General features: G+C 39.6%; 2 protein-coding genes across 4 annotated transcripts in view; both read right to left on the bottom strand.

Annotated features, from left to right (window-relative positions):
• PTPRB (protein tyrosine phosphatase receptor type B) overlaps positions 1-4,713 on the bottom strand; it is a 115,782-nt gene extending 111,069 nt beyond the window's left edge. For 2 of the 3 annotated variants that reach the window (XM_025926649.2, XM_086712817.1), the window contains exons 1-2: positions 4,560-4,713; positions 2,883-3,278 (exon numbers count right to left, since the gene is read on the bottom strand). In XM_025926649.2, coding sequence (XP_025782434.2) covers positions 2,883-3,278; positions 4,560-4,614 — 451 coding nt within the window. In that variant the 5' untranslated portion in view covers positions 4,615-4,713. The remainder of the gene's footprint in view (positions 1-2,882; positions 3,279-4,559) is intronic. The other variant, XM_086712819.1, reaches the window with a different exon arrangement.
• A 580-nt stretch (positions 4,714-5,293) lies between these two features.
• The window catches only part of PTPRR (protein tyrosine phosphatase receptor type R), a 244,264-nt gene continuing 221,804 nt past the window's right edge, over positions 5,294-27,753 (bottom strand). Inside the window, 3 exon segments of the mRNA XM_025926367.2 lie at positions 5,294-6,434; positions 6,436-6,508; positions 23,598-23,711. Coding sequence (XP_025782152.2) covers positions 6,375-6,434; positions 6,436-6,508; positions 23,598-23,711 — 247 coding nt within the window. The 3' untranslated portion in view covers positions 5,294-6,374.

Raw genomic sequence — 27,753 nt, 5'->3', positions numbered from 1 at the left:
GGTCATGATCTCACAGTTTGTGAGTTCGAGCCCCATGTCGGGCTCTGTGCAGACAGCTTAGAGCCTGGAGCCTGCTTCAGATTCTGTGTCTCCTTCTCTCTCTGTCCCTCTCCCACTTGAGCTCTGTCTCTCTCTCTCAAAAATAAATAAACAAAAAAAAATTTTTTTAAATATGATACCGAATTCAATTGGCCTAGAGGATGAGGCTTGGGCATTAGTATTATTTCAAAGTTCCCACTGTGATTCTGATGAGATGCTTGGGTTGAGAATCTCTGGTGTAGGGTACCCGTAGCACAAGCTCTGGCATATAGTAGATATTAGGGAATTATTACTTAAGTACATGAATGATATCATGAATGTTTCCTTTATGAAACAAATAGTTCAGATTTTTGACCTTCACAGATACACTATCTTTTACTGAAGAACTTAATTAAAAAGTTCATATCTTATGAATGAACAATATGCATAATTGTGCTGTCAGATTATCGTATTTAGTTATCAAGTCTTTCAAAAAGGTCATTTGGAGTCATTCATTGCAAACATCTAAATGTAATTTAATTTTTCACAGTGGATTCTCTAGCAGATCAATGAACGTTCATGCTATGGGTCAACTGATATCATGTGCATCTTTAATCAACAGTAAGTTTGAGATGGAGGAAAAAATATGTTAACTTATAATTGTGTTCAAACATAAGTATTATACATGTGTATTCAAATATAAGATTTTTTTTTTTGGTAGCACAATGGTGCAAATTTTTACTCTGCTTTTTTCTAGAAGTCTATTTTTTCTTCCAACCCACATTCTTGGGCATGTTTTGGATATGGCACATTCAGAGATTAACTGTAAATGGTCTATTTCATCCACTTACTTTTGAAGTGAAGTCCATCATCATTGGACAAGTTTTGCATGAAGGTCAAAAGAAATCATTTTCCATTAATTATATTCTATCTTGAACAATTCTCCACTGAATTGTAAAAGTAAATCTCCGTATTTACTTTTTAAAAGTTCTAGTGAAAGAATATACTGCTAATTAGGGTTTGATTGGAAGCTGGGAAAGGATCTCACTTCTTATGTTTAATGGTACAATGGGAATATTTATAATGTTTCTGTGTTGTTTAGGACAGACCTTGCCCAAAGAACTTACTCATGAAAGGGATTGTACATATTGGTGTTCTGTGCTATATATTCTCTGATAAGTTTGAATTTTCTAGCTGACTTTTATATTTTTGTCTTATTCTCATAGTGAGAAGTTAAGAAGACCGGGACTGTTAGGGCACTTGGGTGGCTCAATTGGTCAAGCATCCAACTCTTGGTTTGGACTCAGGTCATGATCTCACTGTTTGTAAATCTGAGCCCTGTGTTTGGCTCGGTGCTGATGGTGCAGCCTGCTTGGGATTCTCTCTCTCCCTCTCCCTCTGCCCCTCCCTTGCTCCTGTGCATGTATTCTTCCACTCTCTATCTCAAAAAAAAAAAAAAAAAAGTTAAAAAAAATTAACAATAAAAAAAGGCCAAGACTGTAATATTCAACTTCTATTGTAGAAAAGCCCATTGCATTGTTAGCATCTAATTAAACTCTTACTTAATTTACAAAATGGAGTGACAGAAAGCTGTCCAAGGGATCAGCATCATGAAAAAACTCATAGGAGCCTCAAAAATAAACACCTAATAAAAAGATTTAAAAGTACAGTGAATGCTGATCCCCAAATGGGGTTATGGATCAAAATTATCTGGGGGACTTAAAAAAAAATCAGGTTTTAGTCCAAATTTCTTGAAACAGAATCTTGAAGGTGGTAGGGGAGAAGAAATGATGGCAGAGATTGCTTCTCCTCCCCCAGGTCGAATTCTTATGTAGTCAACTGGGCAAAACTCTGTGGTTAAGCATTTGTGAAACACTGTATAATGGAAGGTACACTGGACAGGGAATTAAGACATTTGGGTTCCAATCAGACCTTTGCCACCAATTAATCTGGGATAATTCACTCAACCTTGATATTGCAGTCTCCTCAATGATGGGCTTCTTTTCTAGACAATTTCTCCAGTGACTTACAAGGTCCATTTGTACCTAATATCTAATGATTCTATTAGTTTTATCTTTCATGAATTCCTAAAGCAAATCTCTACTATAGGAGTAAATAAGCAATAAAATGATTAAGTAAAATAGAAAATTAAGCTGTATCCACAATAAAATCCCCAGCACAGGACTGAACTGTGTGCTGCACCAGGAATTTGTGCATGTATATACAAGTTTTTACTGGATCTGTCATCTAGATTATATCCACCAATGGTCAACAAATTAGAAAACTCTGTGACAATGCACTGGTTCTTACCATTTCAAAAGTATGTAACCTCTTGTACCCCTAAACTTTAGTACAAAAAATTTGCAAAGGCACAATGTATTTTCCAGTCTTTCTCAAACACCATTTTAATGTTTTACTAGTTCCTCCTAATCAGAGAATTATCTACATCAGCAGAATTATTAATTTCCTGATCACTGGCTTTAGTCATCACATGTGTATGCTGCATTTATGCCCAGATTTATATTCCTATATAATGGTATCTAACCAAAGTGTCTACAGTGTGGTACAAAAGAGAAACTCAATAAATGTTTGTTTAATTAATAAAAGAAGCAAGGAAAGAAGGGAAGGAAAAGTAAGAGGTAAAAGGAAAGATGTTGGGCTAATTTAATGAGGAGGGCTTATTTAACAAGGATAATGAAGTTTTCCACATCAGTGGGAACCACATGATCCATTCCCATTAGCTTATGAATGTGCCATAGATAGGCATTGTGTTGAGGTAAAAAGATATCCCTTTAATGTGAAACAAACAAACATAACATTGAGCAGAAGAACTTTCAGAATCAATTCTGAAAAGAATAGCTCACCTTTTTTTAAGCAGAGGCTTCCATTCACTGGTTTTCCCTCCTTGTTGACATCAATTTTCATCCAGCTATGGAGGTATTTCCTGTCCTTCTTGACCACTACCTTGGAGCCTTGTTTCTTGAGAAAGAGAGAGGTATTTTCCACCTCAAGGAACCCTTCCTGCTCATGGCAAGTCCATCGGGGTGCCTGGTAGCAGTGGGTAGAGACAGCTGGTAGGGAAGGGCCACGAGAAGAGCTGGAGATGCCCAGGCACAGAGCAGATTTAACATGAAGGAGTTTTCCATCCTCAGTCCACATCCACTGCTGGTTCTGGCTGGTCCCATTGCACAAACCCACCACCACTCTCTTATTTTTGGAAAGGCACTCTTGTTTATGGACATGGACAATCTGAAACCCCTCTGGAAGATGAGATACTCATAAAGTACTATGTAGAAAATTATAAGGCCCATCAGAAAACAAAACATCCCACCCGCAAATCAGTCCAGTGAAAATACAAGGTTTACTTGTCTTTTGCTATTACTATCATTTCGAGCGAATAGTCCCAGATTCAACACACGTGATTTAAAATCCCAAGGCTGACATTGTCAAACGGTTAAAATGTCATCCTTCGCTCCCTTTCTTTTACTTTCACATGGTTTAGGGAAGAAAACACACTCCCACTGAAATAATAAAAGGAAGCTTGAAAAAGACACCAAACCATCCAAAGAATATGGTGTGATATTTTAGCCCAATTATTAAATATACTGAAGTTATAAAAAGCTCCATTCCCCTTTTGACCATTATACTCTTTCCATCTCATCCCCATCCCCCATTCTAAAAAAGCGCCCCTTTTTCCAATTCTTAAGTTAGCACTGCAGTATTTGTACACAAATTACATAGTTTGGATACGTGTTTAAAAATTAGATGTATTCATCTCAAAACAAAACAAAAATAAAACAAAATTTCCCACCCCTCTAAACCGTCTTAGCTAATAGTGACCAGTGAACGTATTGATCACAAATACAATTTCTTACAGTCCTGGAGAGAAGCATTTCTCTATATTGTGACAATCTCTGCAAGTTTCCCTCAAAACTGATAGACTAAAAAAACAAAACAAACAAAACAAAAAAACCCAGCATTTCTTGACCAAAAAAAAAAAATTAAACATCCAATTATTAAACATCAGTATTAAAAAGTGAAATGTTCAGGATCAGAAACCATTTTCTGAGCTTTTACTTAATTTTCTCTACTCTCCCATGAAAATATTCAGACGTTCCTTCCAAATAGCAACTTCCAAATAAAACACACCTCACTTCTTCACCCCCTTTAGTTATATCTCCTTATATTTTCCTTCTTTAACATACACAAAAAACAAAACTATAACCTGATAAGGAAAAAACATGGAGAATGCCACAGACTGCCACATACTAATCAGTTTCTCCTCAAGGTGCTTCACTGTCTCCTATAAAGATGCCATTTCAGGAGCTCTCCGAGTTATTAGGAGGCCATTTATTTTCTTTCAGAGAAAAGTCTCAGCAGAGTGGACAGAGCTGGCTCTTTTTATTCCCCCTCCTCAACGTCTTTGGTTAAACTGCCATGGAGACCTGGCTCCATTTCCACCTTATTTCAGACACTTCAAAGGACAGAGACTCCTCTGCTGGCTGTTGGAGAAATGCCCCAAGGGAGGCAAGCCTACTCACCTGAATTCCCAAAGATTAAGCAGGTAAGAATCGCCATGTAAAATTCAGCCTCCATTTTCCACTTAACAACTGTTCATGCTTTGCTTGAGGGGAAAAAAAATCTCCCAGATAAGAGAAGCAAAGACTAGGAAGGAAATGTGCCTTCATGGTGGGGGGAAAAAGTCAGTGACGAGCACTTCCTCCTATTGAATTGTTTGGGGAAGTTTTACACCAGTGTCCTTTTGTCTGTTTCCTTAGAAAGAAGGGATTATGATTACCTCTCCTTTTTTTATGTAGAAAAAATTCTGACCTCCAGGAGCAGAATAAAACTTGTAAGTTTTCTCCTACATCTCTTTGGCACATGACTACTTCTTAGCCTCAAGAAGGAAGAAAGGAATTGTAATCTTAGTTAATTGAATGTTCCTAAAACATTACATCTCTTCAGGTGATATTGATTCTGCTGAATAAACACAAGTCATGTAATTTATGAGGGCCTATGACAAGTGATATAAAGATGTAAACATGTACCGTTTGTATAATGATATGCTGGGAGCCTATTGAGGAAAACCACATAATGATGGTACTTCTAGATCATTATCCTTCAAGTGATGACAATATTCATTTAGAGACAGTTATCTCCACTGGGGAGAGGCAGAGACTAAAATTAAACCCATCTTATTACCTACTCCAGGCTTCCCCCAAAAGATAAGAGCTTCTTCCCAAGAGGAAAAAAAAGCAGATGTTTTACTCAATACTTAGTATTAAGAGTAGTTTATTGGCAGTATGAAACAAAGTCAACATAGCTGCATTGAAAATTCATATTTGGGCAGAACATCTAGTGTTTGCTGAGTGCATTTTTTTAACTTTATTTGTCTCTTGAGGATTAAAACCTTTCAGAAATTTAAGAATATCCATGGCAGCAACCTTTTGGAGAACTTCTGGAAATGGGACAGTTTACTTCATTCCCAAAGGGATCTGCCTTTTTTTGGGGGGGGGGGGAGGGGAGAGAGATTCTAGGTAGACAGAATATTCAAAAATTCCTTCTTAGTAAAAGAGACACAGATATTTAAAATTCTGGATACATCATAGTTGCTACAAATTTGTTTTTCCCTTTTAAATTAAAATGACTCACAATGTAGAAATACAGTGGCTGGAGTTTTGGAGCAGAAACCACCTCTATGTCCAATAATAGAGAGTAAATACATACACACCCAGTGACAATCATTGTGCTCTGTAATTGATTGACAGGAGGTACTGATAAATACACATTTATAGGTAATATTATCAAGACACATTTCCATATAAAATAGTACTGCTTTTGATTTTTTTTTTTTTTTTCAAAAACAAGGACTTATTTGTGAAAAATCCATTATCAATCACTTGCGACCTTAACGGCAAGATTCTGGTAACTGAGAAAGGTAATAGCACTTAAAACAGGAACAGTTTAACAGCTGACAGTCCATTCACAAGACAGATTTTGCAAACATTAAAGCATCTAAGCACATAATAATAATTTCTTCAGCAGCTTCTCCAGTTGTCATCTGATGACATATATCACCGAGTATTTCATCCGTACATTCTGTGTGGCAGGTAGTCAATACAGACAAAACAAAAGTCTCCTTAGCTGTGTGAGAAATCTATCATACCTCCATCAGCATAGGACCTTCAAAATAACTTAGGGGATGCTTACAAATGCATTCATATACACAAGAGGCTGGCAATCTTTAATTGTGTTGCCATCTTCCACAATCCGTGCCACAGCTTGGCTTCAGGACTTCTCTTTTCCTTCCATTGCAGGAAGTTCCTTCCAGAAGCCTCAGGTGGGTAATTGATTAACTACCCCTGGAGATTGATGGTCTGGTAAATCTTCAGAGAATCACTGGACAGTTTCTGCTGAAAGTCTGCTCTCATACAGGCACAGAGCATGATGTACAAATTCATACTGCTCACTAGTTTGGACCATTCCACCCCTACAAGAAAGAGAATACAGTAACTTCTTATTGCTAACGTCCTGCAGTCTTAAGAGACTATATCCAAGCTAGGGTATTATGCCAAAGACACAGAACTGTTGACCTGGTGAACTTAATATGCTAATGTATATAAGGAGATTATCACAGTGCCTGGTATACACTAGACGCTTAATTAATTTTTGCTACATACATTACCGGGGAGGTGGTACTGCCTACTGGGTAAGTAGTTAGATTTTCGGACCACCCAGGCTGAGTTGAAATCTCTCCTATACCAATTCTTAGCTGTGTGATCTTGGGCACGTTCCTTAAAACCTTTTATGTTTCGGGGTGCCTGGGTGGCGCAGTCGGTTAAGCGTCCGACTTCAGCCAGGTCACGATCTCGCGGTCCGTGAGTTCGAGCCCCGCGTCGGGCTCTGGGCCGATGGCTCGGAGCCTGGAGCCTGTTTCCGATTCTGTGTCTCCCTCTCTCTCTGCCCCTCCCCCGTTCATGCTCTGTCTCTCTCTGTCCCAAAAATAAAATAAACGTTGAAAAAAAAAAAACCTTTTATGTTTCAGTCTCCTCCTCTGTTAAAGTGGAATGATAGTACCTATTGCATAGGATTCTTGTGAGCGTTAAGTGAATTCATATATCTAGAGTGTTAGTATCACTTCTCAGGTGGCTTATAATTCATCTCGTGTTAAAATGGTTTATATACTTGGATTAAAGTTGAAGCAGGTTCACCAAACAAACTCAACTGTGAGGTGTTGCTCTTTGTACAAGTAGAAAGAACAACTATCCTGGAATGGTCTCATTGGGTATGTGATATAGAAACAACCTTAATCTTTAGGTGTGGTATGCTGGGTATCTGAATACAATAGTGGGCGGGACTTTAAATGAGTTGGAAAAAGGGAATTGCTTTTTTCCCTTTGTTATCAACATTATCATTACTAGTTACTCAGGGTACCTTTTGTTCCTGGTTTAGTAGAAGGCAGCTACTTTCCTGAGAAATATTGATGATGCTTTTCATTATACTTCTATAGATAAATTAATTATATCACATTTTGCTCTTTATAATAACAGTTCTTTTACCTGGCAAAGCTACTGACAGTAATGTAAATGCTACTTATTGTTCCTGCTCACTGAATAACAGAATCACTGTTAGTAACTATTTGATGTCCTATAAAGTCTCTATAACCAATACAGTCCTATAACTGATTTCATTATTTCATTATTTATTTACTTATTATTGAGAAAGAGGGGGTACTAGTGTGTGAGGGGCAGAGACAGGGAGAGAGAGAGAATCCCATGCAGGCTCTGCACTGTCAGCGTGAAGTCTGAAGCAGGGCCGACCTCACCCCAGGTTCACCGGATGTGGGGCTCAAACTCATGAACCATGAGATGACCTGAGCCAAAGTTGGATGCTTAACTGACTGAGCCACCCAGGAGCCCCACAACCCATTTTAAAATTACGTTTTAGCCAGTTCTTCCAAGAGGTTGTTACCATTCAAAATAATTAATTCTCGGCCATGTAAGCACTTCAACTTTAAAAACAAGATAGACTACCTCAGTGTAATGTGATTGCTGGTTAATGGTAATAACTGAAACTGAGCTTGTATCTATGTTTACTTGTCAACCTCTGTAAATATAAGCTTACAAAACATTAAAATATTAAGCCTTCTCTCCTCTAAACTACGCAGTGATGTTATTAAGTGAGTGAGATTTCACCCTTCTAAATTAAACTAAGCAGGTTGACATGATGCCAAAATGATGTATTTGGCAAGAAACAAAGAGGTAAATTTCAGTGATAGCAACTTAATGGCAGAAGTATTTCATTGGTCTTTCCCCCCAAAACTATACATTTTGTTGTATTGAAGGCAACTTTCTGGCCAATGTGTTCCTTGGTCATAAGTTGACAACAGAAATGGCAAACTGAAGATGAGGTTTTTCTTCTTCTTCTTAGCTGGATGGTAACATCTGGGCCCACCTCAAACCACAGGAGGTGTCCAAAAGATGCTGGCTTTGGCTGTGATGCTTAAGAGACACAGCCATAGTAAATAGTAGGGCAGCTCCAGGAAGCTGAGAGGTACCTCCCTTCACCTGGCTTCACACAGCTCAGAGAACCATTAGTTTTCCCCCTTGAACTGCTGATGGTTCAATGTGGGGCCTTAGATGTGGCTCCATCTCTTAGGCTCTCCTCTATGAACTTCCTCTCACCATTTACCTCACTTTGAGGTAAGCTCTTCCCTTTCTTGTCTGTTCTGGTGAGCAATGGTATTTACGTGTCCAACTGGTGAATGAACAAAGACATGGTCCAAGTTTTCATACCCATGTTACCCCCAAGTGGGTCAGCAGCATATCTTCTTGCTCAGAGTATATCTTCTATGACATTCTGTTAACTAAGTCAAGATTGTTTCTGCCAGCAAGTATGGGGGAGATGGGGAAACAAACTGATTAGGTGTAGGCTAGCAAAATCTTGTGGGTATGCAGGTTTAAGGAAGGTATATGAGAAATTATTACTTCCCACCTAATTTGGAAAGCATTTTCAGCAAAGTGATTCAATTTATGCCAATTGCTGGCACAATGTAGGCTTTCCAGAAGGGAGCAGTCTACAGTATGGCATATGGTCAGCTAGTTTCTGCTGGAATGCTCATGGGGAGGTGAGAGGTCTTAAGAAGCAGCCTTTCCCAAAGTTGCAGGAAAGCTTCTGAAGAGAGAAAATGAATCTGCTCCTATCTAACTTTCACCCCATTGGTTGAACTGAAATAACCCCCAAAAAAGTCTAAAGACTCCCTCTCGTAGTCACACAATAGCTTTCTAAATGCTGGAAAACAACCATCAAAGTCCCGTAATCTTTTCTTCTCTAGACTAAACATCCTGTGGTCCCTCAATATTTCTATAAAGTTCGGTTTCCCGGTCACCCACCAATCTAGTCTCCTTCGTGTATAGGCCATTTTATCAAAGATGACCTTCTTACTGTGTTGTGTCTACTCCCGACAGGATCTAGTCACTGGGAATATTTTCTCCTTTGAGCTGCATGTCATAGGCCAATGAGCTTGCATTTGCAGGTACATCAGACGATAAGATCTCATGGTACCCATCTGGTGCCTGGTGCCCAACAACACTTTTAAGATATTGAGGGAAGGTTTGGGCTTATGAAGTCTGCAGGATTTTTTTTTGTTTGTTTGTTTTAATTTTGAGTGTGAAAGTTACAGTTTGCTCTCATCCTGTACTTAAGCTATTGACTTTTTGAAACTAAGTACAGGATTTTCTAATCAGTCCTATTAATTTCAACTTGTTGGTTTCAGCACAAAGTTTTTATTTACTGTCATCATGATTTCTATCATTCAATATATTAACCTTTCGTTTCTTACTCCCAGCATTATGTCTTCCAGATATTTAAGAAGCATGCTTTATTTCTTTTTAACTGTCATTCCTAATGGAGGAGGAAAAGACCGGGCCAAGGTGGGGTCTTTATTATAAGTAATTTGATATCATGTGATATACTGTCTATCCCATTCCAAAATTGTTTCTAAGTTGTAGGTCCTTTAAAGATAGGCATAATGTTATAGCCTTCTCATATTTGCAACAATGAAAAGTACTTCCTAGTCTTAAGTGAATGCCTGTCATGTAGATTACTCAGGCCATGCTATTTTCATGTCATATGAAAGCAGATAAACTCTGAGCTAAAAGAAGGCAAAGGGCATTGCAGGATGCATTCACTGGAGTCTGGCTCAAATTCAGGAACTCATCACAAGTATCTCTGAAAATATTTGGTAAATATCTAATTGCATATATTGGAATATAGAATACTCTGTTGATCTTTGTAAGAATTTAAAATTTAGGATTACCATGCAGATTTTACACAGTCTTTTTATAGATTAGCCACGGTAAAAATAATACCCAGAAGCTAATGTAGTGCCTGCATGCAAAATGCAGTTATACGATAAGTGAATAATGCTAGATTATACAGAACCCTCAGGAGAGCTCTGTAATAGTTCATCCTCTAGGAGAGCTCTGACTTGGTTGTTAGGTACCTTTCAGGTCAGACAGGGCTAGATGGACTTGCTGAAGTCTGGATCCATACAGTGATGTACAGTTTAAAGTATTTTTTAAAAATGTTTTTATTTATTTTTGAGAAAGAGAGTGTGAGTAGTGGAGGGGCATAGAGAGAGGGAAACAGAGGATCTGAACTGGGCTCTGCGCTGACAGCAGCAAGCCCGATGTGGGGTATGAACTCATGAACCCATGAGATCATGACTTGAGCCGAAGTTGGGCACTCAACTTAATGAGCCCCTGAGGTGTTCCCCACCCCCACCCCCCAACCACTGATGTAAAGTTTAAAACACATGCTGGTCTTTGAAGGTAAGAAGCAGGGATGCTCTTTTCATTTCTTTAAAAATCATCCTCCAACTCCCTTTTAAAGAGCAGGCACTGGGGGCACCTGGATGGCTCAGTTGGTTGAGCTTCCAACTCCCAATTTCAGCTCAGGTCATGATCTCACAGTTTGTGGGATCCAGCCCCCTGATGGGCTCTGCATTGACCGCATGGAGCCTGCTTGGGATCCTCTCTCTCCTTCTCTCTCTGCCCTTCCTCTCAAAATAAACAAATAAACATTTAGGGGTGGCTGGCTGGCTCAGTCAATAGAGCATCTGACTCTTGACTCTTGGTTGTGAATTTGAGCCCCACGCTGGGTGTAGACATTACTTAAAATAAATAAATAAATAAAAGTCTTTAAAATAAAAGGAGAAGAGCAGGCACTAAAATAATCTTTGGCCCCCAGGAGATCATAGTTTAAACTCAACCAAGGTGGATTTTAAAAGACTTCCATGCTGATCAATATGATGCTTCAGTGGAGAAGGCCTATGGGGCCCAAAATAGATGGACCATTGTGAATCAGGCAGCATGCCCCACCATTACTTAATACATTGTTTTAAAGCATCATGTCTCCTGGAGAATCTTCTTTAGGTACGAAGCTACTTCCCAGAGTTCCAGTTCCCAGATCAAAAACAAACAAGGTTCAATACCTACTGCCAGAACAGGAATTAGTTTACCAAAAAAGTGTGGGGGAAAAAAAGCCCCAAGAAAATGGGGCAAAGGGACCAGTGAGTTATGAAAGTGACTGTGGCTCTGAAAGGTTTGGAACACCAAGGTGTCAGGTTCATTGCCCGTAGGGACTAAAGTGTGTTAAGACAGAAGAAGACACCATACACTATTGTCGAGACAAACCCTTTCTCCAACACTTACTATCTGCTTTACCTTACTACATAATCTTTGCAGTACTCAGTTTTCTCATCTGCAAAATGATGAGGTAATAACATAATGGTGTCTACCTCGTAGCATTGTTGTGAGAAAGCAACGGGACAATCCATTCAAGATGCTCCGCGCACAGCAGAGCACATACAGATGCCAAGCTGCTAGCTATCGTTGTTGTTATTGTTACACTTTGCTGGTATCTGGTGGAACAGGACTGCCTGAAAGGCTCTGGGATGGGACCTCTGAAGGCCTTGGAAAACTCAGAATACACCTGGCAGGGAACACAGTATTGCCCTGGTTGGGCAAGCCGAGATGGAAAGGTCCAAATATGTTTCTAAATATTGACCAGCCTAGAAGTCTGCTACAGTAGAGGCAGATAATGGCATGTAAAGGAGTGGGCTTGGAGTCTGACAGATTCACGTTTGAATCCTTGCTTTTGAATCTCCTCACTGTATGATCCTTCCCAGCTGGGCTTTCTTCGCTTAAAAATGACACTAATGACAAACCTCAGCAGATTGTGAGGATTAAATTAGTCAGACCATTATCAATCTCTAGACAGAGGCTCTTCGCACAATTCTTAACAGCCCACGGTTCTGCGGTGGTGCCTGAGGGGCCATGGCAGGGTGGAGGAGGGGCTTGGGTTTTAGGACTAGCTCCTAATCCTGGTTTGGACCAAGGCAGTTGTGTATTTTATTTTATTTTATTTTATTTTATTTTATTTTATTTATTTATTTATTTATTTATTTATTTATTTATTTATTTTTAAATTTTTTTTAAACATTTATTTATTTTTGAGACAGAGAGACACAGCATGAACAGGGGAGGGGAAGAGAAAGAGGGAGACACAGAATCGGAAGCAGGCTCCAGGCTCTGAGCCATCAGCCCAGAGCCCGACGCGGGGCTCGAACTCACGGACCTTGAGATCGTGACCTGAGCTGAAGTCGGATGCTTAACCGACTGAGCCACCCAGGCGCCCCTATTTTATTTATTCTTTAATTGGCTTTCAATGTTGGTTTTCTGTGGAAGATTTTGTCTTCCCATTATTTTGTTTCCTATTGTTCACCAAAAAATTTTGAAAACTGCTGGCTTGGCAAACGGTATTTACCTAGTAAATTTTCAAGTTTTGCAAGGTTTAAACTGGGTAATACATAAAACGCTTAGCACAGTGATTGTTATTTAGTGAGTACTAAATAAATGCTACATATTATTTTTCTTATTCTTCTGGTAAGTGCTTAGCTGACCCGGTGCCTAGGGTGATCATGTGTCTGGTTTGCTTGGGACAGTCCTGGTCCACTCTTCTTGTCCTGTGTAATTGCTAATAGAGCCACCCTTCACTGACAAGAGTGCCTTGGTCTGGATGATCAATTATTTGTTCACCCTAATTCTGTCCCGTTCCATGCTGTGGAAGAAAGTCATTCCTTTTATCACAGAAGTGGTATTGGTTGCCTGCCTCTGACGTATACCGCGCTCTAGAAATGTCAAACGTCTCATATCACATCAGCCCCACCAAACACAAAAACCAGTGTCTTCTGTCTCCATGCAGGGAAGCACGTAGCTGTGTCAGCTGGGGGTAGACTCAGGTTGGAAGGAAAAGCAATGTCGTTTTTTCCCTTTGCTACTAAGAGGGTGTGTTGAAAAAAACCAACCCAGATGCCCAGGAGAGAGATTTGGTTTTTCACATGTTAAAATTGTGACCTTTTGTGACTATTAACTCACACATACAGACAGCAACAGCCTTTCCTGCTGCACCGCCCAGCGCGTATCCGGTCTAATCAGTAGACAGAAGAAATTCTGCAGCAGTGACTCACTTCTGGGCTAACAATGGAACTTACGTTCCTTGGCTTTTTATTATTTTTGAATCTGGAATTCTTTTGGTAAAGTTTGGTACAGTAAATTTAGAACAAAAGGTGTGGATGTTAATGTGCCTCATGGGTAAAGCTTCGACAGCTTGGGCGTGAGTCAAGCCAGGCTAATGTCTGCTGCTGTAACTCAGGTGTCTTGAACAAAGGTTTTCCCCCGTGTCCTTTATATCGTATCAGGAGGGAGAATTTAAACATAAATGTTCTGATTCTGAGCAGATATTTTGACATAGACATTTTCTCTGGAGTAGCTGTGTTCCAAAGTATGTGTAGGGCATTAAAGCCAGCACAGACCCAACGATAATTCAGTCATAATTCGATGCTTTAGCATATCTTAAATTCCATTTTTTCCCTGAAAATTAACCAATTTTCCTCTGAACACCCAGGTTAATACTCAATTAGCTCTAAGCTGAGAAGGAGGAAAAGGTTGTCCTGGCAACCACTTGGGAGATTCATTTGGCATAATGTGTTCTTTAAGAGGACCTCTTGTTACAGTCTCAGAAACTGTGATGTCAAGTAAATAAGTCCATACCAGTCCCTGGGGCTTTATCCTTAAGTTTCCTTAAAAGAAGTAAACCAAAATGTTCAATTGCTGATCTTCAAATGAGATCTTTGAAATCCACTAATTTATGGGAACTTTGGAATGAGTCGGGAATGCAGAGAGATATGGAGAAATGTAAGGGTAGGGTTGATAAAAATTATATGAACAGGTGGAAATTTTAGCTTTGGAATTATTTTCAACAAGTTTTGGAAACAAATAATACTTTGGGGACACATATTAGCCTAGGAAGCTGATGGCTTATATATTCCTCTTCTTGGATTGTTAAAGTTTAAAAAAAAAAAAAGAAAGAAAATCATCACACTAAAGTGATTAATCAAAACATTTAAACAATGATATGACGCACACTGGAAGCACTTTTCTATCCTGTCTGGGAAGCCACAAGCAAGGTTTTTGGATGTCATTCCAGTTTAAGGCCTCCAAGGTAAGGATGTACAAAGACAACAGCAGATTTCACCACTGACTCTCTAAAAGGAGGATTAGACAGATTGTTTCCTGTTTCTGGGGAAGGAAAAAAAAAAAAAAAAGAAAAAAAAAAAGAAAAAAAAAAAAAAGCCTTGGGACTGCATATTATTTTATGTGCTTCACTTCCCAAATTCTGTTTTCAAGTTCTTCCAGTGTCCAAAGGTGCCAAATGAGATTAAGAGAAATATGATGAGGAAGAAGTTGTTCGAGGTCAACCTGCGAAGGAACATGTTCCTTTCATCCTTGCCTAGATGTCTTCTGATGGCCACATATTGTTCCTGAGTCATTTTCTATGTGCATGGGAGGCATTTTTTGAGTTTTTAAAAAATTTTTATTATTTTTAAATTAATTATTTATTTGTTTTTTAGAAAGAGAGAGAGGGGGGCAGAGAGAGTATGCCCATGCAAGTGAGTACAGGAAGGGCATAGGGAGAGAGAGAATCTTCAGCAGGCTCAGCGCTGAGCCTGATGCAGGGCTCAATCCCACAACCCTGGTATCATGACCCGAGCCGAAATCAAGAGTCAGGTGCACAATTGACTGAGCTACCTGGGAGCCTCCTGAGTTTCCTGGGCCATTTTGTTTCTAAGGATTGTTACTGTTTTTTAAAGGAACAGGTGTATTTCTCATACTTACTGTGTAAATGGCCTTTCACTATGTCATACTGCAAAACCTCGGCACACACAAGCCTAAATGAATTTCTTGCGGCAGGAGCTAAATATGGTAAAACCTGGTTGGTTTAGCTTTAACAGCAACTAAAGTTCTTTAGATGGTATAGACACAACAATTTAGTGATATTTAAGGTTAGAAGATTTAAGCAAGATATGGAATGTCTAACTAATAAAACATGATTACATTGGGCTCAATTTAGTGCCAATGCTATGGGTCCTTTTTTTCACCATAAGTTTTGAAAATTGTTGACCTATGTATGTATGGTAACTTCTATTAACAGGAAAATATGACTAAACAAAATCCTTTTTTGTCATGCTGGTCAATAGAAAGTTCATTGTATTTATCATATTCAGATATCAATAATGATCTAAACTGAAACCATCAGAGATAAACAATTTTCCCTGGTTTATACAGCATCTAGTTCAGGGTCATCGTCAAAGGCAGGATTAGAATGTGAACTTCCTCTCAATTTGCGTTTAACCCAATTTAGTCTCCCACTCCAGAAAACAACAGTGTTTTGGGAACCAAACAAATCCAGAATTTAGCCTATCTAATTAGAGAAAAACTGGAAGTTCAGTTCAGAATGTTTAAAAAAAAAAAGACAGTCAAAATTTGTTATGTGACTTTGGATATACCATTCACTCTTTTTAGGTCTTGGATTCCCCCCGAAGACTGAGAGATTTGTACAATATTTGACCATGTTTCTTTTAAATCATCCCTTTCCTAGTAGGTGTTTGGCAAATGTTATGATTGTCTGTTAATGCCGTTCCATTGTTCTCTACAGAAACAAGGTTCAAAGACTCAAAGAATGCAATAGTTGAAAGGGAGTTTAGAGAGCTAGATGATCACTTCCCAATCACTGAATCCCAAGATGGAAAAGGCATTTATTGGAAGGGTCCTCAAACCCATCTGTGCATCTAGCAGTATCATTAGACCAAATAAACACACACACATATGCATCACTAATTTTTAAATGCATGTAGGTGTTGTTTTGAGTCACAGAATGAAAATTAATTTATTAGCATTAAGGATTTCAAAGTACAACTATCAAGTTGAAGTCCATGGAATATTTTACTCTTATAAAAGGGGGTCTTCATATCAGAAGAGGTTGGGGGGTCACTGATATGCCCATTTCTCTTTTTACATATGTAGACAGAGAGGCCTAGAGTGGACAATGGGTCACACATGGAATTAAGGCACAGCCAGGATTAGTACCAAGCTTTCTGGCCTCTGGTCCAGTGACCTCCAGCCCCTCATACTCTAGTGGCTGCCTGTTGCCTCGTCTCCTCAGCCAGTGCTTGGTCCAAATTGTCCAATACCGACTTCATCTTTTAATTAAAAATGAAAGCTATGGGAATGAAGGAATGATCCATTAATACACTTCTAAATAAAACACTGGTGGGTGCCTTGCACTGAATTTGAACTCCTACTTGGAAAAAAAAAGAAATCCTAATTTAGTTCAAAATATGCTCAAAAGTATTATTAAAAAGAGAATCACAGACTCGTGAATCTGCAGTGAGAACTGTTGCATCTATTAATAGAAGTTGCCCTAAAGCCAATGAAAATAATGTCTTGCCAGAGAATGAGGAATCTACCAAATGGCTTTGTCATCGTTGTTACAATGGAAACATCCATTCAGCAGCAGAACACTCATCTCTAAACCAGACCATTTGAATTTCTTGCTAAAATGCAGGTTTGTGATCTCAGAACACATTGCCTGCTTTTGGCACGTTGAATAACAATGATCAGGCATTGTAATTTATCAACATCATCATTGTCATCATCACCAACATCACCATCATTTGGAGTCAGGTTTTTGATCATGCTCAGTGCTGAAACTCTTATCATCCATGGAAAAAGCCCATTTGAAGTATCTAAATCACTGCCTTTCTTCTTGGCTGTTGGCCGTGCCCTGGACTTCCCATAAGTGGTGGGGGGGTAAACTATTAAAAAAAGATGCACAGTGCACAGTCTTGGATCACCAGTGGGTAGAGGTCATTGTTAAAGGGAGTATGAAAGCAAAGGGAAAGTCCTGTGGAGCATGCATGCTGCAGTGCATAAAATATCAGCCCCTTGATATATTGGCTCTGTCTTTTGTAGCCCTTATTATACTCAGCTGGGTGCTCTTTTTTAATGGTCCCCACCCACGGCTCAAATCCCTATGCCATTCCCTGTCTTCTCTTCACCACCAAACTTCTTGAAAGAACAGTTCATATTTATTATTTACAACTTCTTTCGGTCCCATTTAGATAGGCTTTGAGGAAAGTTTTGTATGGTCAAATTAAATATGAAAGACAGCTTAAAGGAAGTTAAATGGGTTTCTGTGCTGGGGGACTTTCCAGATTCTTCAATGTTTTAATACTTACTGTGAATATCCATGTGGGGAGGGCTTCTAAGAAATAGAGTATATAGCTCACATTTAATTGAGAGCCTATTTTATTTTATTTATTTATTTTTGCCTGCATACACTCTAAGAGGATCTGGCACTTGGCAGGCTCTCATAGTTTAATTAGGAATTAAACTGTGCCCTGAGAAACACAGTCTGGAAAAGTCTGTTAAGGAATCCATCTTTCTATGCCTAGGTACCTGATGCATGTACAGTAGAAGGTGTTTAGTAAATGTTTGTTGAATGAATGATACATGATTCAGGAGCACTAAACAGAGAGCACCCAAGGTCTCTAAGCAGAGACCTTGGGTGTCCATTCCAGTGGACACAGGATTTAGGCCTGTCTACATTCATTCTAAAAATCATTCTAAAAATATCCCACCACAGGGTCAATTTCATGGGCTCGTGACCTGCTGGGTCACACGAGCCTCTTCCCCGTGTTGAGAAGGACCTTGCATTTGGGTTAATGCTCTGCTGTCACCATCTTGAAAAATTTAATATTTTTTTTTAAAAAGAAGCCTCACACTTTCATACTGCACTTGGCCCTGGTAGCTGCTCTTGCCCAAGGAATCTCTTGTAAGCTCTTTTGCTTCCCCTTCATGCCCCTCACTTCCCCAGTACCCACGGCTCTCTACTAGTCTTCTCCACTGCAGGGAGTACCCAGCTTCTGGGGCCCTCTCTTCAATTCCCTTTCATCAAAACTAAGTTCTGAATGTATTCCTAATGCATGGAGTTATGTTCTCTCTAGCTACCTTACTCTAGCTGGAAAGGACAGATCACATTGTTTAGACTGAAGGGTCTAGCTGACAGGTCATGATCTCACGGTTCATTGGATTAAGTCCCACATCGAGCTCTGCACTGACAGTGCGGAGCCTACTTGGGAATCCCTCTCTTACCCACTCTCTCTGCCCTTCCCCTGTTTGCACTCTCTCTCCCACCCAAAATAAATAAATAAATATTTTTTTTGAAAAAAAAAGGTTAATAACTGAGAAAGCATAAGGTGTCACTCTCACCTTCTCCTCCACATTCAATGAGCTTTAAAAAAGAATGATTCTTTTAACCAAAGATTGGTTCTCTAATAGTGATATTTCAGACATTCACCATACACAGATATTTTAGGTATCCTCCACAGACAGACATTTTGGGATGAGGCAACTTTCCTATGTTCCTTAAATTATATTCTTAAGGCAACTGCTGACAGTATCACTCTGTCTCTTCATGAAACAGCTCTCATTCATACTAGACCTTGTTTTAAAAATTATGGTACCACTGCATTTTTTTAATTGGCAAAGCATTATCAAACAGGTATGCTTCTTGTCAAGCAGTTTTGCAATAAACATATTCCAAAAGACTGTTTACTTTAATCTACAATGGTCATGCCTTTTGAGTTAGAAATCAGAAGTCCTAGATTCCAAAAAGGTCTATTTCTCCAGTCTTTTAACTACATGATCTTGGGCAAGTTACTTGATGTCTTGAATTCTTTGTTTCTTTATTGAACAAAACAGGGCCGAGGAATACTTCTTTTCTTACTTTTGGGTTCATTTTGGGAGTTAAATGAGACATGTAAGACATGTGTTTTGAAGGCCATGGTGGAGAGGCCATGATTAAAAACTTCCAAGTGTCAATAGTGCATTCTGGAATGTCTGAAGACAGTTTCAGGACTGAAGGGAAAGGTGGCCACAGAAACTAGGGTTGGGGATAAGGTTTGAAGAACTGATGAATGACAAGCCACAGGAGTAGAAAGGTGGGTGTTTGGATCTTCTGGGGCCAGTTTTTCTTTTACTGGCATATGAGTTAATGATATGGTCAATGGCAGCAATCACCTTCAAACTGGAATTTTATTTTACTTATTAAAAAATTAAGTTTATTTATTTATTTCGAAAGAGAGAGAGAGAGGGAGTGAGCAGAGGAGGGGCAGAGAAAGAGGAAGAGAGCGAATCCCAAGCTGGACAGAGGTGTAGAGTCAGGCACGGGGCTCGAACTCACAAACCGTGAGATCATGACCTGAGCCAAAATCTAGATGCTTAACCGACTGAGTCACCCCGGCACCCTACAAACTGGAATTTTAAAGATGAAGTGTGGCAGAAAAAAACAATTGAAAACTGAAGCAAGTGGCAAGAAGCCTGGGGGAAAAGAAGTTGGATGGGGTGAAGGAAAGGAGGCAGTTTTTTTGTCTTGCTTTTCATAATAACTAGGGGATTGCATAGCAGAAGGAAGAGAAGAAAAAGAAAATCTGTTTCAATCCTGTGAAGGAAGGCAGGCAAAGGAAAGGCGTTTCGAGGAAGGTTTTAAAGAAAGGATCCATTTCATAAACCACAGAAGCAGCTGCTCAGAAAGAATGTGTATAGAAGAGATGTTGATTAATGAATCTGTTAGAATGATTTCCAGATACATACTGGCAGGAATTCAAATGCAGGGGGCAGGGAGCCTTCGGATCAGCAGAGAAGCTCTGATATGTTTTGGAGATCCTATCAGCAATAAAAAGACAAGCCTTGTGGGGAGACCTTGGTGGTGATGGAAGGCCAAGGCTAAAATTTCTGACCGTTTGCTTTAGGAAGGAAGGGACCGATAGAGGAGGCATTGTGATATGGTTTAAAAAATGTACTTGTGATTCCATTCAAAGCTAGAGGACTATTGGGTAGATTTGACAGGGCAATGTGACGGGGAAATGGAAATCAAGGTGGAGGTCAGGCTACAAAAGCAGGTTGAGGAGGTGGGAGATGGGAAGGTGAAGAGCCAAGATTTAAGAATAACAAAAGCCTCCAAAATGAGCAAATTAAACCCAAGGTGTTGTTCTAAAAAGGGTTCAGAGAGAGTGTTGGAGATCAGCTCTGTTCAGAGTCAGCCTGGATCCATGTGGGGATCTGGCGTTTATGGAATTTTGGCACTAGCTGGCAAGAGAGCAGGGTACAGGGGTTTGAACTGGAGTCCTTGAGGGATTTGGGGTACCCAGCAGTAGGAGGCTTGTTTACGGAAGCACAAAGCAGGAGAGATCAAGGTCACCGTGGGAACAGCTCCAGGCTGACTCGGTGCTATTCCCTACCCTCTGACGCAGGCCCCACTTCTGGGTGAAGGTAGGTTCCAGAGTCTGGAGTGAAAAATTGGACCCTATTCCAGCTGGACAGGCAGTACTAGATGGAAGGAGACTAAGATAGCAATTGTAAGAGAAGCAGGAGACATCAGTGGAGCTGATTTTATGTAAAGAAAGAAAATATTTTTGGAAGCAGTTATATGTGGGGTATGGAAAGGGAGGAAGTGGGAGGGGTAGAGAGAGCGTTAGAAACATAGGCTAAATGTTCTACCAAGTGCGTCATGGATGTAATCTCATCTTTATACTACCGCAGCCCTGTGAGGCATATATTGTTACTTTCAGTTTATAGATGTACCTTCAGGTTTCTCGCTATATATATTGGTAACAACAGTGGCTAAACGTGATTGCATGTTTATTATGTGCCAGGAACTTATAATCTTTTCTTTTAAATAATTTTATTAAAATTTTTTTTTAATGTTTATGTATTTTTGAGAGAGAGAGACAGAGAGAGAGAAAGGGTGAGCAGGGGAGGGGGAGAGAGAGAGGGAGACACAGGTTCCAAAGCAGGTTCCAGGCTCTGAGCTGTCAGCACAGAGCCCAATGTGGGGCTTGAACCCATGAGACATGAGATCATGACCTGAGCTGAAGTTGGATGCTTAACCGACTGAGCCACCCAGGCTCCCCAGGAACCTACAATCTTACTCTTACTCCTTACAACAACAAGAGCATGTGGCTAGAAGTATAACTTCCATTTTCCAGATGAGAGACCCCAGACAAGGGAAGGTCTCACAACTTGCCTAAAGCCACACAACCAGAAAATGGTAGCAGTCATAATGCAAACCCAGGCAATCAGTTTCCAGAGTCCAGAATTTTAACCACTGTAATGAACAGCCTCTATTAAGCCAGGCAAAATTGAAAGAAAAAGAGAGGGAAGATACACCTACAAGGACTTGAAGCTATTATTCAAGAAGAGATAAGAACAATAATAGGGATGGGGAAGGAAAACCTCATCTGGACAGAGGGATCTGAATGCTTAATTTTTAGAGATAGGCTGTATTGATAATTTTAATAATAATGAAGATAATAATAACAGTTCACATTTACTGAAGGTTTACTATGAGACAGATCCTACTTTAAATAATACATATATCTGAATTTTTAGAACAATATTTTGTATCTTTTATTGAAATCCAAGGACCTGGGACATAGTAGGTGCTCAATAAATATTTGTTGGATGAATCTTGGGAGGTAACTGCACTTTTAGGAGGACACAGGGCTCAAGTCCAAGAGACCTTTCTCCCATGGCCCTCTTGTTTTCTTACTTCACAACATTTATCTCTGTCTGAAATTATCCCATTCATTTCTTTCCTTTTTTTAATTGTCTGTCTGTCTGTCTCTCTTTGCATTAGAATGTAAACTCTAGGAAAGCAAAGCTTCACTCATCTTGTTGAGTCCTCTACGTGTAGCATCTGGAATGATGCCTTGGGCATAGGAGGTAATTAATAAATATTTGCTGCATGAATAAAAGAAGAGAACGCAGTATTTCAGCCTTGCAGAACAACTCATTTCCACAATAGTACACTGACTTGCAGAGCAGAGAGGCTGGCTATCCATCTGCTGGTACAGCATCTTTTTCTGTGCCTGTTCTCAAAGAGCATCTGTGTACTTTCTCCATCAGTGGCTCAACTCTTCATCTACCCGGGTAGGCTTAGTTGTGGAGCAAGGAAGAAGAGACCTTTCTTGTTTGTTTTGTTTTCAACACAGATAAACACAGATCATCACAAAGGTGATCAAATTGTCTCCATATAAAAACAACTCACCCACCTCACACCCATTAAGATGGCTACCATCAAAAAAAAAACAAAACCCAACCAACCAACCAACCAAACAAACAAAAAATAAAATAGAAAGTCACAAGCATTGGCAAAGGTGTATAGAAGTTGGGACAACTGTACTTTTGGTGGGAATATAAATGGTGTAACCACTGTGGAAAACAGTATGGCAGTTTCTCAAAAGATTAAAAATAGAATTACTGTATGATCCAACAATCTCATTTCTGGGTATATATCTAAAAGAATCTCTACAACGACTTGTACACCCATGTTCATAGCAGCATTATTCACAATAGCCAAAAGGTGGGAGCCACCAAGTATCCATTGATGGGTGAATGGATAAACCATATACAGTGTATACATAAAATGGAATGTTATTCAGCCTGAAAAAGTAAGAAAATTCTATCACACGCCACAACATCGATAAATCTTGAGGATATTACACTAAGTAAAATACCAAGGGCCGGGGGCAGGAGGGAACAGGAAGCTGCTGTTTAATGAGTACAGAGTTTTTGCCAGATGGAAAGAGTTCTGTAAATTGGAGGCACAATAATGTGAATATACTCATCACCATTAAACTGTACTGTTAAAAATGGTTAAGATGATACATTTTGTTATCTACATTTTTTCACATTAAAAAAAGTAGACTGAGAAAAAAGATGATTTTTGGTAGTATGACACGCCTCATTTTCAAACAATCAAGATTCTAAGGTGAACGACCCAGTTAAGCCAAATGGAAATGCAGAGTAAATAGAAGGGAACAAGGGTGTAAGACAGAGAGGGAACAGCTACACCATAAATACCTGTGTTAGAGATGAGGAAGGATTAAGCATAAGCTTTTAGTTTTGTGTTCTTGATGGTCGGTGTTGCAAATAACGCTTTCCTTGATGGCTTTTTAATGTAAGATATACGTAAGCGTCTTACACAGGTCTCTACAGAGATTTAAGACTTTGGAGCTTGTGATGTTTACTAGGTCAGACTGATGGGATGAGGCTGTGGCTGATAACGCTATGTGTGAAGTGACTTCTCTGTTGCACGGTCCAGCGGACACTTACCTGTCTACACGAAGCTGGCAGACAATGCTTAGCGCGTCGACAACTCCTTCTTCTTTCAACTGTCGACAGCCAATGGATGTGGCAATAAAACACCCCGTTCTACCTATCCCTGCGCTGAAAAGACAAAGAGTAAAAAGGTGGATGCAAAGGAGAAACGATTAAATATATTCTATTATTTATTTATTTATATTTAATTCCAATATAATATTAGTCTCAGGGGTACAATATAATGATTCAACACTTCCATACATCACCCAGTGGTCATCACAACAAGTGCCCTCCTTGAGCCCCATCACCTATTTGGCCCATCCCCCCACTCTCCTCCCCAAGATAAAAGACATTCTTTTAAAAGGGTGTTTAAATCTGAAATGGGCAGCCAGGGTTAGTAAAAACAGCGACAGCAGCTCTCAGGCTGAGATTACTAACCTGGCCTGGTGTAGTGATCATTGAGTTATATGCAGTAGGGAGTGTGGGCTGGAAGGAGAATAGTGAAAAAGGCATTGTAATTATTCTACAAAGAATAATTAGGACCTAAATTTAAGTAAGGTATAGGCACTAGAAAGGAGGAGAAAGACTTAAACACATCACAGACGTGAATCTAGGGGATCGAAAGAAAGGAAGCGCCAATGAGACAAAGGGAGAATTCTAGAAGAAGGGATGATGTGGGGGCGGTGAGGAGTTCGGTCTTGGATAGACTGATGTTGAAGATTCTAGTGAAAAACTGAAGATTCAATTCAGTTTGGGAGAAGCCTGTGGCCAGAGGCACATATTTCTGAGTCATTTATGTCCAGGTGATAGTTGAATAAAAACACCATCTGTCCAGGAGGGCTTGCCCCATTCATCTGCCTTAGATGGTAAATTATCAACCTAATAAGCCCTTTAACTCTCTTTCCATATTCCTCCTCTCTCTCCTCTCCGCCCTCCTCAGCAATTTCTACCACTAATAGTCTTTATGCAAATTTCTCTCAAATTTACATCTAAATTCCCTAAGTTTCTCCTAAACTCTAGATTAGCATTCCATTTTTTAGCTGGAACTCTTGATGTTACTATTTTGCACTGGCTTTAGTTCAATGTATCTAAATTCAATGTATCTAAAACAGAATTAATTATCTTTTCCCTCAATGGCATTACCAGTTAGCCACAAGTTTTCCAGCCTAGAAATCTTGGAGCCATCTCCAACATCTCTCCTCTCTCACCTCCCACATCCAATCTGTTACCAATTCTTATATTTTCCACCTCTACTGAAGCTTTTCGGATCCATGCTTTCCTTTCTATAAACTGTGCTCACGTTTTCGACACCTCCTTACTTCATGGTTAGCAATGATCTCATTATGGTTGCCAAGTCTTGAGTCTCTTCCTGGACTAATTCACGATACACACAGCTGCTAGGTTCATCTTTCTAAAATGGGAATCTGAGCATATTACTCTCTACTCAAAGACTGTAGATGCCTTCCAGTGGTTACAGATAACGTCTCAGCTCCCTACCATGGAATTTGTGAACTTGCACAATATGAAAGTGGCTAACTTTCAAGCTTTAGGTCTTTTTACTCTTCTCTTTGTACCTTTTGTGCCATTTTTTTTCTCATTTACATGAATCCTTACAAAAAAAATGGCTTTTATTTTTCATTTTTTCTCTCTGTGTTAATGATATTCCTTTGGTCAAAAATGCCCTCTTTACCACCCTTTAAAACCACACACGTTGGTTATTTTTTAAGATCTTGTTCAACATTACCCCAACTCTTAGAGGCTTTCTTCAGTCCTCATGTTCTGAATTAATAGTTCCCTTCCTGGCACTCAAATAGCATTTATTTCTCATATTTGGTGCTTGTTTCCTGTTGAATGTGAGTGCAGAGGAATTCAGAGGTGAAGGAGGTCCCTTTTAGTTAAAGAGTCTATAAAGAGTTTGTTTCACTAAAGAGATAGAATTTGAACTGGACCCTATGAATGGAGGGCATTTTGGTTATTGTGAATCAGAATATTCCATGTACGAGAATGGAAAGAATTGCTGCAGAACAGGATATATGATGTACAATAGTAAGTAGACTAACTTGGCCTGAAAGGAAAGTTATTTTAGAGGAATAGTGGGAAACAAGACTGGGCAGACACACTGGAGCCTGATGAAGGACCGTGGGGCAAGCCGAGGGTAAAGTACAGGCTAACATACTCCCCCACTCCAGGTGGAATGCGTATTCCTGGGACACTCCTAGCTACCCAAGAACAAAAGGAAAGGGGTTTAAGTGCTTGCCATGGTGATGTAGGAAACTAAGGCAAATGAAAAATTAAATTCCTTTGCTGTCTATAGCCCATTGACAAGTCCTTGAAACCAGCAGAGTGACCTCCCTCTAGGAGTTCAGCTGCCTCAGATGATGACATTTTGCTAGAGGCAAAAGGGAATCTTAGCTTAACATTTTCCCATCTCCCAGGATCCTGTAAGTCTCCTTCAACGCATAAAAATTCCTTTAGAAACTTCTTTTTTCTCAATTCCCCCAAGGTATATGCTGGCAATCATACTCTATGCTTACGGCCCCCAATATACATCTGAAGAGTCTCATGATTGAGATTTTACTAAATGGTAATAAATGGAGTCTCCCTAGCAACAGCTAGCACCTCAAGATCCTGGAAACCTTGCTTCCAAAATATCTTAGAGACTTACTCTATTCCTGACCCCCTCCCAAACCAAGAGTATGTAATGAGTTACCGGTCATGACCTCATGCAGCTCTTCTGCCCACGGGGGTCCTGTCCCCATGCTTTAATAAAACCAACTTTTTGCACCACAGATGTCTCAAGAATTCTTTCTTGGTCATCAGCTCTGGACCACCTCACCATCACCCCGAAACTTCATTAGAGCCTATAAATGCTCTTACATGGAAAACTAAGAAGTTTGAACTTCATCCTCTAAAATAGTGATGCTTTGTGTTTTGTTTTGTTTTGTTTTGTTTTTGAGAATTTGATAAAAACTATGGACTTTCATTCCCCAGAAAAACTCACATAACTTTATGTACTCCAGTTTGTTAAAGTAATTTCAAAGAGTTCACTGACCCCTGTAGTTCATCCACAGATCCAGGATTAATAAAACCCAGGGTTTTAGGAACATCATGCAAGAGAAGTGGGTGAGTAGGCTGGGCTGGGGGTGGGGCATAGGGAAGTGGGGTGTGTTTGTGCAATTAGTTGACTACTTCTAAAATACATGTATGAGGTCATTAGGGCCTGAACCTGGGTGGTTGGACAGGAAGTGATGATTATGGGAGAAGCTTTGAAGGGAAAGCCAATCTGGTGACTGATTAGATACTGAGGCTGGAGTTGAGAGAAGGGCCAAAGATAACTGTCAACAGTAGATATTGAGTGCCTGGAAAAAAGCTGGTCTTATTCTTAGAAATAGTCATCAGAAGGGGAGCTGGTTTTATAGGGGAAATGGCTAGTTCATTTTAGATATCCTGAGTGTTTTATGATTTTGGGTGGGGGACTGTTCCAGCCCTAAAATATGACCAATTAGGCTGTCTTTCCTCACCCCTAAGGGAAGTTTAGGGTAAGGCCTAATGCTAGAAACTGGATAATGACTCCTTTGGATAAATAGATATATAGTAAATTTGATTCTTAATTAAACTATAAAGGCTCAAAGAAGAAGGAGACTAAAGTTATAATTTAAAATAATTAGCGGGGCGCCTGGGTGGCTCAGTTGGTTAAACGTCCGACTTTAGCTCAGGTTATGATCTCACAGTCTGTGAGTTCGAGCCCCACATAGGGCTTTGTGCTGACATCTCAGAGCCTGGAGCCTGCTTCAGATTCTGTATCTCCCTCTCTCTCTGCCCCTTCCCCGCTCATGCTCTGTCTCTCTCTGTCTCAAAAATAAATAAAAACATTAAAAAAATAAAATAATTATAATTTTATTTATTAATATTATCATCAAAAGCTTTCTTGCAAGGCTTAAGAGGTTAAACAAAGCAACATAAATTATTTTGACCAAGTATAAATGGCTGGTTATAGAAATAACTTTAAAATTATTTGCTTTTGTTTGGGCACACTAAAAGGAAAGTCTGGGGAATGAGGTATCAGTTATGAGAGGAGAGCTTCAAGTTAGACGTTAGGGAAGGGAACCACCATAGACATCTGTTGCTTTTCTCGGCCTACCCCCCAATACTCCATGTTCTGGTAACA

The sequence above is a fragment of the Puma concolor genome, chromosome B4 (genome assembly GCF_028749965.1).
Source record: "Puma concolor isolate L17-30 chromosome B4, mPumCon1.1.hap2, whole genome shotgun sequence".
Lineage (NCBI taxonomy): Eukaryota > Metazoa > Chordata > Mammalia > Carnivora > Felidae > Puma > Puma concolor.
Note: the sequence above shows the minus strand (reverse complement) of the source record. Positions and strands in the feature narration are given on the sequence as shown.